This window comes from Eleutherodactylus coqui, chromosome 5 (genome assembly GCF_035609145.1).
Source record: "Eleutherodactylus coqui strain aEleCoq1 chromosome 5, aEleCoq1.hap1, whole genome shotgun sequence".
Lineage (NCBI taxonomy): Eukaryota > Metazoa > Chordata > Amphibia > Anura > Eleutherodactylidae > Eleutherodactylus > Eleutherodactylus coqui.
This window is the reverse complement of record NC_089841.1, coordinates 33848040-33862188: the sequence shown is the minus strand read 5'-3', so window position 1 is coordinate 33862188 and position 14149 is coordinate 33848040. Positions and strand designations below refer to the sequence as shown.

General features: G+C 44.0%; 1 protein-coding gene across 1 annotated transcript in view; it reads left to right on the top strand.

The window, feature by feature from the left end:
- Window positions 1-14149, top strand: part of LOC136628734 (zinc finger protein 850-like) — a 216778-nt gene that overhangs the window by 191282 nt on the left and 11347 nt on the right. The window contains exons 9-14 of the mRNA XM_066604835.1: window positions 7584-7696; window positions 10792-11033; window positions 11180-11327; window positions 11455-11634; window positions 11714-11837; window positions 11920-11984. Of these exons, the coding sequence (XP_066460932.1) occupies window positions 7584-7696; window positions 10792-11033; window positions 11180-11327; window positions 11455-11634; window positions 11714-11837; window positions 11920-11984 (872 nt within the window). The remainder of the gene's footprint in view (window positions 1-7583; window positions 7697-10791; window positions 11034-11179; window positions 11328-11454; window positions 11635-11713; window positions 11838-11919; window positions 11985-14149) is intronic.

Below are 14149 nucleotides of genomic sequence, written 5' to 3'. Positions count from 1 at the left end.
TTCAATCTAGTCTTGGGGTACATTAAAATACGTATAGGGGCGAGAGATGAGAACATTATTCTTTCACTATATAAGGCACTTGTCAGGCCCCACATATATTACTGTATACAATTCTGGACATTTGTACTCAATAAAGACATTGTGGAGCTTGAGGGGTTCAAAGCAGGGGGAAAAAATTAATAATTTGAATCAGAGAATTAGAATACCCAGACAGGCTATCGAAATTGGGATTATTCACCCTAGAAAAAAGATGGTTAAGAGGCAACCACATAACTATGTATAAATACATGAGGGGACAATACAAGGATCTCCCCAGGATCTGTTTATACCCAGGACTGCGTCAGTAATGAGGGCATCCTCTACATCTAGAAGAAAGCAGGTTTCATCACCAACACAGAAGGGGGTTCTGCACTGTAAGAGCAGTGAGAATGTGGAACACTCTGCCTGAGGACGTGGTGATGGCAAAATCAATAAAGGAGTCTAAGAGGGGACCAGATGTCTTTTTTTGAGCACTACAATATTACAGGATATAAACATTAAATAGACGAATTGTTAACCAGGGCATCTTCCATCTGCCAGACTTGGAGTCTTCAAGGAACCTTCTTTGAAGAGCGTTGATCCAGGAAATAGTCTGACTGCCATTATGGAGTTGGGAAGGACATTTTCCCACCAGTATGGGGAAAATTTGATTCTTTGGGGTTTTTTGCCTTCAACATGGGGAGGGGGGGGGGCAAGGGGTTGGAACTAGGCTGAACTGGGCGGTCATTTGTCTTTTTTTCAGTCTTTTTTTTACTATATGGTTACAATCAGGCTTCTGGTTTGACTAAGGCCAGGCTCACATGAATGTGTATGCCAGCGTGTGAGCAGACAGCAAGTACGCAATGACATTGGCATTTGCTGACAATCCCCATACACTATCTAGGCATGTATGCATGCGTAATATGCATCAAGTTAGTGCATGCAACAAATCAATAGTCTTTTGGCATTGCATGCTGTGTGATACTCTGTATCTCCCTGAGGATCTGAGACCAGATGTAACCGTCTAGGAAGCGCGTCGGGGAGTTTGTTACTAACTGTATGGGTTTACTCTTCATTATATGCCTGTTACTGTATCTGAGGAGGCTTCCATCCCCTGATATCAGCCTGCAGGTTTATATCCATCTGCCTGTTCTTCATGGGTAAATAATAATGTCTGCATATATGAATATTTATAGTGAATGGTTCTGGGTTGGGAAGAGGACTGGACTCTGATGGCACCTTGTTTGCTCTGTATGTTGTGGACTGATTTGCGCACTGCGGGATTACACTGTTGGGACTTGATTAATTACTTTGTGACGAAGGCTGTTTGCGCCTTAGTGACAGAGTCACATTTTGAAAATCTGACATGTCACTTTAACATAGAATAAATCGAAAAGGTTTTGCATATCCAAGTGATTCTGACATTGTTTCACCACATATTCTACTTCATTCAGGTGGTAAAAATACTATTATACAACTTGTGTATAGTTATTAAAAGTGCCAAAATTGGGGAAATTTTGAAAAAAAAATATTTTTTTTCACGTTTTCAACTTTAATATCTCAATTGTATGCAAACATACTGTACAAGTTTTTGATAAGATATATATTTCCATCTGTTTACTTTATTCTGGACGCACATTTGAAAAACTTTAGTGTTTTTTTTGGATCATTTAGGAGACGTACAAATTTAACATTACTTATGAACATTTTGAGGAGCAGTTTGTTTTCCAACACCAAACCAAGATTGCAAAAGCTCATAGGCATCAGAATGATAGCTACTACACATGAGGGAGCATACTCGCTAAAGGCAATTGCTCGAGCGAGCATTGCCCTTAGCGAGTACCTGCCCGCTAGGGAGAAAAGGTTCGGCTGCCAGCGCAAGTGACAGGTGAGTTGCGGCAGTGAGCGCGCGGGGGGGAGAGATCTCCCCTCTGTTCCTCCCCGCTCTCCCCCGCCACTCCCTGCCCGCTGCCGACAGCCGAACCTTTTCTCTCGAGCGGGCAGGTACTCGCTAAGGGCAATGCTCGCTCGAGCAATTGCCCTTAGCGAGTATGCTTGCTCTTCACTAATAGCTACCCCATTTTAAAAACTACACCCCTTCTATTCACTAAGGGGTGTCATGGGTATTTTGACCCCACAGTTTTTTTTCAGGAGTTAATGCAATTTAGAGGGGAAAAAAATTCTTATTTTTGCAAATATGCCTTTTTCTAAAGTTTTCCTCTCGAATCCCATACATGAGGGTAGCTGAAATTTAAAATTTTTTTAACTTTCTATTTACTTTTATGTGATCACTGTTATCCGCTGGATATCAGCAAACACATAACCGGGGGTAACTCCCCGGGGCTCCCCATGACAGCTCCATGTTGTCGGCTACTTTCAGCAGCCGGCGGCATGAAGCTGCCATGTCCATAGCCCACAGGGCTTTAATCCTCACAGCGAGCGCGTTTTTTCAGTCTCGAGGATCAAAGCCCAGCAAACCAGGACATAAAAAGACAATGGGGCTGCCACTAAGGAGTTAATCCTAAATATATGATTGGAAACAAAACTTCGGCACTTCCGTGGATTCCAGGATAACCCGCTTCCACAACTGTACTTACATGTTTCTGGCCGAGGTCTTATCTGCAGCATGCTATGAATAAGGACTCTGTTCCAAGCATGGAGGCACAATGTTGGAAGCTGTTATTATTCTGGGATTCCTCGAAGTGCTGCAGTTTTGTTTCCACTGCTGTTTCTGGTATGCCTGCACCTCTCCGTGCTCCCGGGAAGTATATCCATGCAGTGAGCCGGTGTTTGGGGTTACAGCTATATATATGATTATTACATGGAGAAATTCGGTGTTTCTGGGGATCATGTGGTTGTGTATGTAATCATCTGTATGCTCTCCTGATGGACATGTAAATATATGGTCTACAGGAATGATATCTGGTGGTGTATTCAGGGGGATATGGAGATGGGGTGTCTGCTCCCAGTGATCACTGTGCCATAAAGTTTACTGGGGAGGAGAAGGGCAATGAAGAGGAGGTGGAAGATGAGATGCTTGTCCCAAGACGGACAGGCAGGGCGAGACATGCTAGCAGCTCGCAGGGAGGTGGAAGAGGCGGACGATGTGGGGCAGCACCATGCTAAGATAGGGAGAAGGATATCACAGACAAACATAAGGGCCGTACCGTCACCATCAACCACTACTTGTCGCAGCAGATCCACCATCAGGCCACAGCTAGGTCTGTTTGCAGGAATTGTGCAGCCTGGGCATTCTGTGAAATCGTATGTGATGACAGAAGAGCGGTCATTTGTAAAATCTGCAGTAAGCATTATACTGTGGCAAGAACATAAACCACCTCAACGCAACGTGTATGAACAGTCACATGAACACCCACCACCCGCTGCCTTGGAGAGCCCAGCTGGGCCAGAGGGCAAAGACTCAGCCTTATCTTGCTCCCTCTTCCACTGCTGTAGTTGCCTTTTCCTTCTTCTTCCTGCCTTTTTAGGCAGTAGCCTCCTAGCCCAGAGAGGCAGTTGTGTAGGGGCAGTAGTACAACTAATCCAGGCCTCTACTCTGCAATTCATGATCAGGCTTCAGATCCAGGAGTGGGAAACAGACAACAAAATTTGAGCCGCCGCCTTCATCAACACTGACATCTATCCAATATTCCAGTATGCCCCAGGTCAGCAGCCAGCTCTCCAACTCCTAGTTATGGGAACATAAAAAAATACTACTCCAACCATCCATGAGCAAAGAGCCTGAACACAAGCATTGTACAGCTGCTGGCCATGGAAATTCTGCCCTTCAGGCTTGCCGACACATTCTGTTGCAGCAGTGCTGAATTCGCTGCTGGATTGACCAAGTCTGGTGCGGGTTTTAGACATGGTTCTGCACCTTCGAGCTCCTTAGTTGTGACTTAATGTGCGCACATCTGTTGGTAATTAGATGGCTATTCACCTGGGCTGGATACTGAGCTAAGGTGCTATGTATTGTTAGTTGCTCGCTGTCTGAGCTGGCAGTTAGTGGCTCTCGTGGACAGCGTGGTCTCTGTTGTTTCCTTACTCCGGACGGGTCTGTGTGCTGCGGCTTTACTACCAGCTAAGTGCAGTGTTTTGTTTCATCCTTTATTTTGTTGGCCAAGTAGGGTTACTTAGGTCCCAGGAACGAGTGCAGTCTGCCATGTTAGGCAGGGCTCTCTCTCTCTCGTTTGTCACGTATTTAGGGAAAGACTAATTACTGTTTATTATTTCCTGATTAATTTTGACTGCTGCACGGTGAGCAATTATTGTGCATGTCTGCAGGTGCAGGTCCAGTACGTCATTTGCAGACGTAACATAATATACAGTACCTACTCGGTGGGATATTGTTTACCTTTGTAAAGATGAATTCCATTGAGGTGTAATCTTGTCAGCTGAGGGCACTGACACTGGAGGTTGCTAAAATCAAATCGCAGCAACCCATCCTGGGGGCGCTACGATGAGGGAGCCTATAGAAATAGGAAAGTCCCGCAGCACACCTAACACATGCACTTAAGTGCAGAGGTTCCAATCTGTGTATGCCAAGCCACCTGTGGGGTCATGAACCCAACCCCAAATAAATGCAATGGTGTCCAAGGAGGCGGCAGCATCAACGGTGTAGAAATTGTAGAAAAAGGTTTTATTGCTCCATAAAATAGCGACGTTTCGACTTAATCTGTCTTTTTCAAGCCTTTTTCTACGATTAGGGAGCCTAAGATTGACCTTCCGAATTGTTTTTTTGGCCATAGGATAAAATTTGTTTGTTTCAAAGAGTCCTGCAAACTTTTATTTCAGGTTACACCCCTTGTCCTCTGGTGACAAGCTCCAGCGGGTGAGAATCATTATCTGCAGGGTGCCCCCCCTCCCCCAGGCATGGACATTTTCCTTGCTCCTTTCCTCTGAAGCTTTGTCCTCTGTGGATCATTTTTGAGGCCTTAGGTTTAATCTATGATGATCCCGATAGGGTCTCACTGGCAGAGAGAAAGCTCAGAGCTTTACATCTGGGAGATTCTCCTATTAAGCAGTTCTGCGCCGAATTTTGCTGCTGGGCATCAGAGACTAATTGGAAAGACTGTGTGTTGTGGAGTCAGTTTTATTGAGGCATAGCGGATAAGATTAAGGACCTTTTGGTGGGGTATCACGTGCCTCAAAGCTTTGAAGCGGCAATGTCTTTAGCCATTAGGCTAGGAAGACTGATTAGGGAAAGGCATGAGGAGCTTTTCCATACCCCTGCTTCTTTGCCTACGGATGGGGAGGAACCCTTGCATGACAGTTCATTGGTTGGCAATGCTGGTAGGTTGAAGAGGGGTCAAGGCAGAGGGCGGTGTTTTCACTGCAACCAGATGGGACATTTCCTGCAAAAATTGTCCTCACCGTAACTCTCAGCCAGGAAAACTAGATAGTGTAAAAGATAGAGGGGAGACCCCCTCTAGGTCTACTAATTGTTTGGATGTCATCCTCCAGGCTGGTTCTTCCCGCTGAGATACTCACTGAGGGTGGTATTGATCCAATCACTATCATCTTGGATTGTGGAGCTGGTGTCAATCTTATTCATCAAGAGACAGTCATGTGTTGTGGGTTAGAGGTTAAACCTTTGGATTCCCCATCCCCGTCTCTGCAATTGATGCTTCTTCATTGTGCCAGAGGTGTCTGAGGAGAGACCTTTGTCTAAAAATTGGATTATTTCACACTGAAGTTATCAGCTTGTATGTAATGGAATCCCTTCCTGTGCAAATAGTCTTTTGCTCATGTTGCGGTTGCATAATCCCATGGTAGATTGGGAGAAGGAAGACATTGTTAAGTGGAGCCCCTACTGTAATGAGGGCTGTATCTTAGTAGAAGTGTCTTCTGTGTAAGCCAGGTTACCTGAATATTTGTCTGACTTTGCTGATGTGTTGTCACAAGACGGTGCGGACAAACTACCGCCTCACAGAAAAGGAGACTGTTCTATTGAACTCATTCCGGACTGTAAATTGCCCAAAAGTCGCATGTACAGAATAACCGCACCTGAGAAACAGTCTATATAGGGTTATATTCCAGACAGTCTAAAGAAAAGACACATTCGTCTCTCAAATTCTCCGTCAGCCGCTGGGTTTTTCTTTGTTAAGATAAAGAATGGGGGTTTGCGACCCTGTCTGGATTGTAGAGAGCTAAACAAGATCACTAAGCGTAATCCATACCCAATGCCTCTCATTCCTGATCTGTTTGCTCAGTTGAATGGTGCCAAATGGTTTTCCAAGTTGCATCTACGAGGGGCATATAACTTAATTTGGATCAAGGACGGGGATGAATAGAAAACATCATTTAACACCGCAGTGGGCCATTTTGAAAGTTTGGTGATGCTATTTGGGTTAACAAATGTGCCTACAGTTTTTCAGTCTTTCATTAATGAATTCCTGTATGAATTTATTGGCTGCTTTGTCCTAGTATAGCTTGACTATATTTTAATCTTTCCATCAGATTTTGAGACAAACATTGCCCAAGTTCATCAGGTACTGTAGGCTTCCTGCGATAACAGTTTGTTTGCGAAAAGGGAAAAATGTGATTTTTTTTTTTTTCCATTCAGGAGATCACTTTTCTGGGACACATTATCACCCCGATGGACCCGGAGAAGGTCCGGACAGCACGAGACTGGGTGTTGCCCAATAATATGAAGGCACTCCAGAGGTTTTTGGGGTTCACAAATTAGCGAAACTTTATCAATGGATTTTCGGTTTTGGTTAAACCATTGACAGATATGACTAGGAAAGGCGTTTTTTCTTCTAAATGGTCTCCAAGGGCATTACAATCCTTTCAGGCACTGAAGGGATGTTTTGCGCTAGCACCGTTTTTGGTACAGGCGCACTCGTCCATACTATTTATAGTGGAGGTGTGATGCCTCGGAAGTGGGGGTAGGTGCGGTGCTATCCCAAGGTACTAATACATTGCTAGATCTTCATCCTTGTGCTTTTTTTCACGCAAGTTTTTTTTCGGCTGAGTGCAATTATGACATTTTTGACAGAGAACTATTGGCGATTAAGTGGGCATTTGAGGAGTGGTAACAGTTGTTGGAAGGGGCACAGCATAAGGTGGTGATGTTTTTTACGGATCACATAAACCTAATCAACCTGGAGTCAGCCAAGAGACTTAACCCGAGACAGTGGCCATCGTTTTTTTTTCGCGCTTCGACTTTCTGGTTACATATCGTCCAGGCGGTAAAAATGTTAAAGCTGATGCTCTTTCTAGGAGTTTCGTTCCCGTAATTTCGGGTGAACCTCCCACAACCATTCTTTCGGAGAGGCTAGTGGTATCCGCGATTTCCCTGGAGTTGGAGGAGCTGGTCCGTAATGAACAGGACTTGTCGCCGGCAGGGTTGCAAGTACTGTCTGAAGTACACAATTCTGTGTTGGCTGGGCATCCAGGAATCAATAATACCCGGAAGTTACTCACAAGAAGGTTTTGGTGGCCGTCTTTGGGACGTGAGCCTCGTAATTCTCCAGCTGGGAGGTTGATGCCTTTGCTGATACCTGGAAAACCTTGGACTCACTTGTCAATGAATTTCATTACGCACTTGCCTCTTTCTGAAGGTAATACGGTCATCTGGGTGGTGGTAGATCTGTTTAGCAAGATGTGCCATTTTGTGGTGCTTCCCGGCCTTCTCAATGCTAAAACTTTGTCCAAATTGTTCGTCACTCTTATCGTGAGATTACGCGGGTTACCAGCTAATATTGTCTCCGATCGGGGGGTCCAGTTTGTGTCCAAATTTTGACTTTTTTTTGCTCTTTCCTCATTGCTCTCATTTTCCTCGGCCTATCATCCGCAGACTAATGGACATATGGAGAGATGTAACCAAAGTCTGGAACAATATTTGCGGTGTTACGTCTTAGGGAGACAGGAGGATTGGTCAAAGTTCTTGCCTTTAGGTAAATTTGTGCTAAACAATAGACTGCTGGATTCTATGGAAACGTCAGCCTTCTTTTGTAAGTATGGTTTCCACCCATGCTTTGGTCAATTTTCTAAGGAAGTATCGGAAATACCTGAGGAAGAGATTCTGAAGAATTTTCAGAGGACGGCTAAAAATTTTGAGCGGATGGCGGATAACAGACGTTCGGAGGGGACTAATTTCTTGGTGGGGGTCTTGATTTGGTTGTCTACTAGGATCATAAAAATCAAAACAGTCATTCAAGTTAGGGCCCGACTTATCGGTCCATTCAAAATCATGGAAAAAATTAATCCGATGTCTTTTCGTTTAGAGATTTCTAGTTCTATGAGAATCAATAACGTATTTTATAAATCTCTGTTAAAAGAGTTTGTGGACTCAGGCAATGGTTCATCTCCGCCGGCCCCATTTGTGGTGGATGTTCATTTTGAGGTAGGTCGCATTTTGGACTCTTGCCTAGTTAGGAGATCTCTCCAGTATTTGGTGCATTGGCGTGGCTATGGTTCTGAGGAGAGGACGTGGGTACCGACAGCAGACGTCCATGCAGACTGATTAGTTAAAAATGTTCACAGGTTTAATCCTAAGTGACTTGGTCCTAAGGGTCCTGGGGCCCCTTCTGGAAGGGGAGGTACTGTTGCAGCAGTGCTGAGATCGCTGCTGGATTCACAAAGTCCAGTGTGGATTTTAGACATGGTTCTGCACCTTCTAGCTCAGTAGGTGTGATGTAATGTGCTCATATCTGTGGGTAATTAGCTAGCTATTTACCTGGGCTGGATACTGAGCTACGGTGCTATGTATTGTCATTTGCTCGCTGTCTGAGCTGGCAGTTAGTGGTTCCCGTGGACAGCGTGGTTTCAGTTGCTTCTTTACTCTGGACGGCTCCGTGTCCTGCAGCTTTACTACCAGCTAAGTGCAGTGTTTTGTTTCGGCCTTTATTTTGTTGGCCAAGTAGGCTTACTCAGGTCCCAGGAACAAGTGCAGGCCCGCATTAATCGAAGCGATCAGTCTGTCATGTTAGGCAGGGCTCTCTCCCTCATTTGTTATGCATTTAGGGAAACACTTCCCGTTTATTATTTCATGATTTGTTTTGGCTTCTGCAGTGCGAGCAATTATTGCGCATGTCTGCAGGTGCAGGTCCAGCACACCATTTGCAGACATAACAGATTCATTCCATAATGTGATGCTCCATGCTAACCCACAGTACCAGATACCCAGTTGCCAGTTCTTTGCTCAAAAGGCCGTTCTTGCCCTGCACCAACTTGTGAGTCGTAACGTGTTTGGTGGTAAAAAAAAACACTGAAAGTGGCAGGGTACATCTGATAATAAACAGGTGGTCTAGCAAACATGGCCAGGGAAGTTACAGATCTTTAATAGCACATGAGTCAATATACTGCAGGTGGGGCATGAAGCCGAAAGTGCTAGTCCACGTTTCATGGTATCCCCAAGAGTTGAAGACATTCATCCATGTATGTCCTTCTCTTCCCTCTTCTCCCCCCCCAAAAAAATTTTCTTTGGCACAAGATACAGCTGTAGCTCTGCAGCTGATCTTTTCAGAAGGTCCGAGCTTGAGTGTTCTGTTCACTTAGCAGAATTTGTCCTTGTAAAATGTTTGGTATTGCTTTTAAAACAAGCACCATACATGTTGTCTTGCATAACAATAATTTTGGTAACTCTACAGTTGTTCCTTGGAACAGGTCTGTGCTTGAGATTTGTGTTCACCTGGAAGAATTTTGGTTAGGAAATTATATAAATAGTGTGATACTCCTTCCACCGTCCCTGTATACATCTGACAGGCAAATATACAATTGTGGACTTAATTAAAGAAAATTATTATTTTTTGTACAGGTCTTGACAATAAGGTACAACAGGTAAATAATAGGAGGTTCCTATTGGGATTGCTCTCATCGGGGCAGCTATCCCATTTTCTTCTAGGAAGGGATCAATTATAAGGTCAGAGTAGGGATCGTCTGACCCCTCTTTCATTTTATGGACAATAAGTACAGTGTAATGGAACATTTTTAATTGTTATAATAAAGGTTAAGTTTTAATGTTAGGTCTTCTTGTAAAACTTGCTTTTTCTGGGGCAGGCAATTCAATTGGCCTGACTTAGTGGCAACTTTTCCCCCTTTTTTGTACATCTTCCTATACAGAAATGGAAAGAAAATATGAGAGCGTTTTCCCAAGCCTGCTTGCAAGCATTGCACAGCGGATGGTGATGGAAATGCTGCCCTTCAGGCCAGTGAACACAGATGCTTTCTGCAATGTGATGCTGCATGCTAAACCATAGTACCAGATTCCAGGCTGCCATTTATTTACCCAAAAGCTACCCGTGCCCTGTACCACTATGTGAGTGATAGCATTCTGCAATGTCAGGAACACATTGTCAGTGTTAGGGAGCACCTGACCACAGATATGTGGTCCAGCAAGCATGGCCAGGGGCATTACATATCCCTAACAACACACTGGGCTAATTCCCTAAGGGGTGGGGGAGCATGAAGCTAAAAGAGGTGGCCTCGTTTCATGGTACCCCAAAGACTTGTGGGACATTCATCTGTGTCTGCCCCCTCTCCGCCCCCCCTCCTCCTCCTCTTTGCCTTCATCTTTTCAGCATTCGCATCCAGTTGGATCTCCTCTGACAGACTTGCAGCGACTGTTGGGGCTACCACCAAACCGCCTCATCTGTGATATGCCTACACGGTGGGATTCCATGTTACATGTGTTGTAGGGGCTAAGCCAGCAGCAGACAGCGATCACGGAGTATCGGCTGCTGTGTGCGGTTAATAGGCGCTGTATGAAGGTCGGTCACCTGACGCCTGTGGAATGGCTGCAGATTAAGGACGTCTGCGCTGTTTTAGCCTGATTTTGAGGAAATGACCAAAACGGTCAGTGGTGATGATGCAGGGATCAGTATGACCATCCCTGTTGTCTGCCTGCTGGAACAAACGCTACACGGTCTCAGGGACAATGACATGTTGTCACAGGAAGAAGAAGAAGGGATACCAATCTCAAAACTTTCATGCCAGTACTCTGAGGCCAGGGATTGGTCAGCACCGGTCATGTGTATCAGCACGTACGATAATCCAGCCTTGTTACAAGAGTGAGATAAAGAGGTTGCTACATGGTTGATCTGCTGTCTCTGTGTTACTGGCTCCTCCAATGTTTCCACTTATTCTCTCCAGTAAATGTATTTTGTACTTTGGATTTCTGTGGTTTTTATATTGGATCATCTTTCTGTCCACTCAGGTCCCCGCAGTATAGGATCCTCTGTTGTCCTTTACTGCATAAGCGAATATCCCTGATCAACCCGTCAAGGATGGAGAAGGACAGGAACAAGATGACAGAGAGTATATTAAATCTCAGCCTAGAGATAATCTTCCAGCTTACTGGAGAGGTGAGAGATTCTGATGATGTCACATTACATCATTCTTATCTATGGTAATAACAGATGATGTCACTGGAGAGGTGATGGACTCTGGAAACGTCTGCAGTAATATTTATTAATGTCTCCCCATATACAGGATTACACAGTAGTGAAGAAGACCTATAGTGATGGTTGTCGGGCCCCTATGTGTGATGGATGGGGAAGACCCCTGAGCCCAATCACGGGGCCCTCACCTCACCCCCTGATACATGAGGACATCAATGTACAGAAGATTGTACAACTCACCAGCAAGATGATTGAGCTGCTGACTGGAGAGGTGACGCAGGGAATGCTGGGACATTATAAAGTAACAGCACTGGAGGCTTCTGGGTAATGACTGTATATTGTATTGTCAGGTTCCTATAAGGTATCAGGATGTCGCTGTCTATTTCTCCATGGAGGAGTGGGAGTATGTAGAAGGGCGCAAGGATCTGTTCAAGGATGCCATGATGGAGACCCACCAGCCGCTCTCATCACCAGGTAATAGACAGGACTAAATACACGGGTACTTTATTATCTGTATGTAAAGAATGACTTCAGTGTCTGTCTGTGTTTCCTTCAGTTCCATCCAGTAAGAGAAGCCCACCAGAGAGATGTCCCCATCCTCTTCTTCCACAGGACCACCAGGTAGATGCAGATGTCCCTCTGATCTGTAGGAGGCTGTGAAGCTCTTGTCTTCAGTCTTATTAAATGTCTTTTACTTGAATTATTAAATGTGTGATGAGGCCGGTGGAGATGGCAGTATTACCGCTGACCAGAGACATTACATGTTGTCGGATCTTCTCCCAGTTTTCTGGCGGTGGAGACTGCTGAAAGGAATAAGGAGCCAATAGGTTGGACCTGCTATGATGTCGCCAGGGGTGGAACTCTGACATCATCAGGGGCAGAGCTATGTTGTCATCAGGGAGTCGAGCTATGAGACTCACTCACTCACATACATAGATACTAACGGTGGTAAATAGTAGTTTGATAGCTCATGCAGATGTTCACTTCTGCCCGGAACGTCCCTCAGAGGTCTTATATGACGTCATGGGGGACATAGATAGTAAAAAACATAATTCCATACATAAGTAGAACAATATTACAGAATAAAACAAAAATATATACGTGTATATACAATATATACATAAGAAAGAAAATAACACAAAGCCGACGCCAACCAAAACTGTTGCTCTATGCGCCCTGTAAACCAAAACTATACATACTATATATATCATATACTATATACTATAAATGTCCAAAACAAATAGAGGAACCCATTCCCATACTTTTTTTTAGCATAAATATACAAAATAAAAAAAATAACTATAAATGTTTAAAAACATTTTTTTAGCATTTTACACCCAATAAAACTAAAAAAGGGGGAAAAAGTCAGTGAAAAAGATATTTAAAAGATCGCCCTATATGTTAAGGGGAAAAAAACGCAATAAAAATAATTTTTGGTAGTAAAAGGAAACAAAATAGGGCAGTAAAGCTGTCACATAGGTAAAATCCCTAAAAAGTGTCTGGTCCTTAAGGGGCTAAAACTCCTACAAGCTTAAAATAACGAAAACACATAAACACCAAAAGATTTCACCCTAGTGACAAAGCTAGTATTTCAGTGAAACACAATTCACTAAACCTCCTCAAAGTGATTTGTTTCCCATACTGATACTTCTTCCCAATGTAGTAAAAAATAAAGTTTCAGCAACATCACCAACCTTGAAGGTAGGCTGGAGACAAATGTTTTGCCGATGTTGGGGGATTGAGGCTGGGTGCCATCTGTCTGGAATCATTAGATAGATTGATCCACCAAATAAGCAGGAGTTATTGAACTCTATCTAATGATTCCAGACAGATGGCACCCAGCCTCAATCCCTCTACACAGGCAAAATTTGTCTCCAGCCTACCTTCATGGCTGGTGATGCTGCCGAAACTTTCCTTTTTTTTCTTTGCTGGTGTAGGGGAACCTGCATGGGGAACAATTATCAGTATAGGAAACAAATCACTTTGTGGAGGGTTTAGTGAATTGTGTACCACTGAAATACTAGTTTTGTCACTAGGGTGAAATCTTTTGGAGTTTGTGTTTTCATTATTTAAAGCTTGAAGTGATTTTAATATTTGTATTAATAAAAGTTATATTTTAATCAAGGGAAAAGAATCAACCCAGTGAAAAAATCTTATTTAAATATGATTTATAATCCCATATAATATCAACATACCCAACAATGAAGAAAGAGACATGAGATCCGCTTTCCCGTTTATTTGGAGGAAGGGTGGAATCAAATGGTTAGGTGTCACGATCACATCCGATGCAAAAGATCTATTTCAAGCAAACTACAAACCAGTTTTAACAAAGTTAGAGGAAGACTTAAATAGGGGGTGGTCAGTGCCCCTCTCCTGGTTTGGGAAGATCAGCTCTGTTAAAATGAATGTCCTACCCAGATTCTTATATATTCTCCAAATCGTCCCCATACGGGGAGCTTACCTGAATAGGATTAGGAGAGTAATGATGCAGTTTATTTGGGGGGCAAAAGGCCCAGACACAACTGGAAAACTATGGTCAGCCCTAAAGAGAGCGGAGGAATGGGGGTCCCGGACATCTCCCTATACTATAGAGCGGCGTTAACCAGACGAGTGATAGACTTAATACGGGGAGGATCCCAAAAAAGATGTGTGCCTTCAGAGCAAGACTCGGTACCGTATAAGGGAGCAGGCCTAGTATGGATTCCAGCAACCAGGAAACACAAAAACGTGGGGCTTTCGCCATTTATAGAAGAGATTCTGACAGCATGGGTGGGACCCGCGACCAA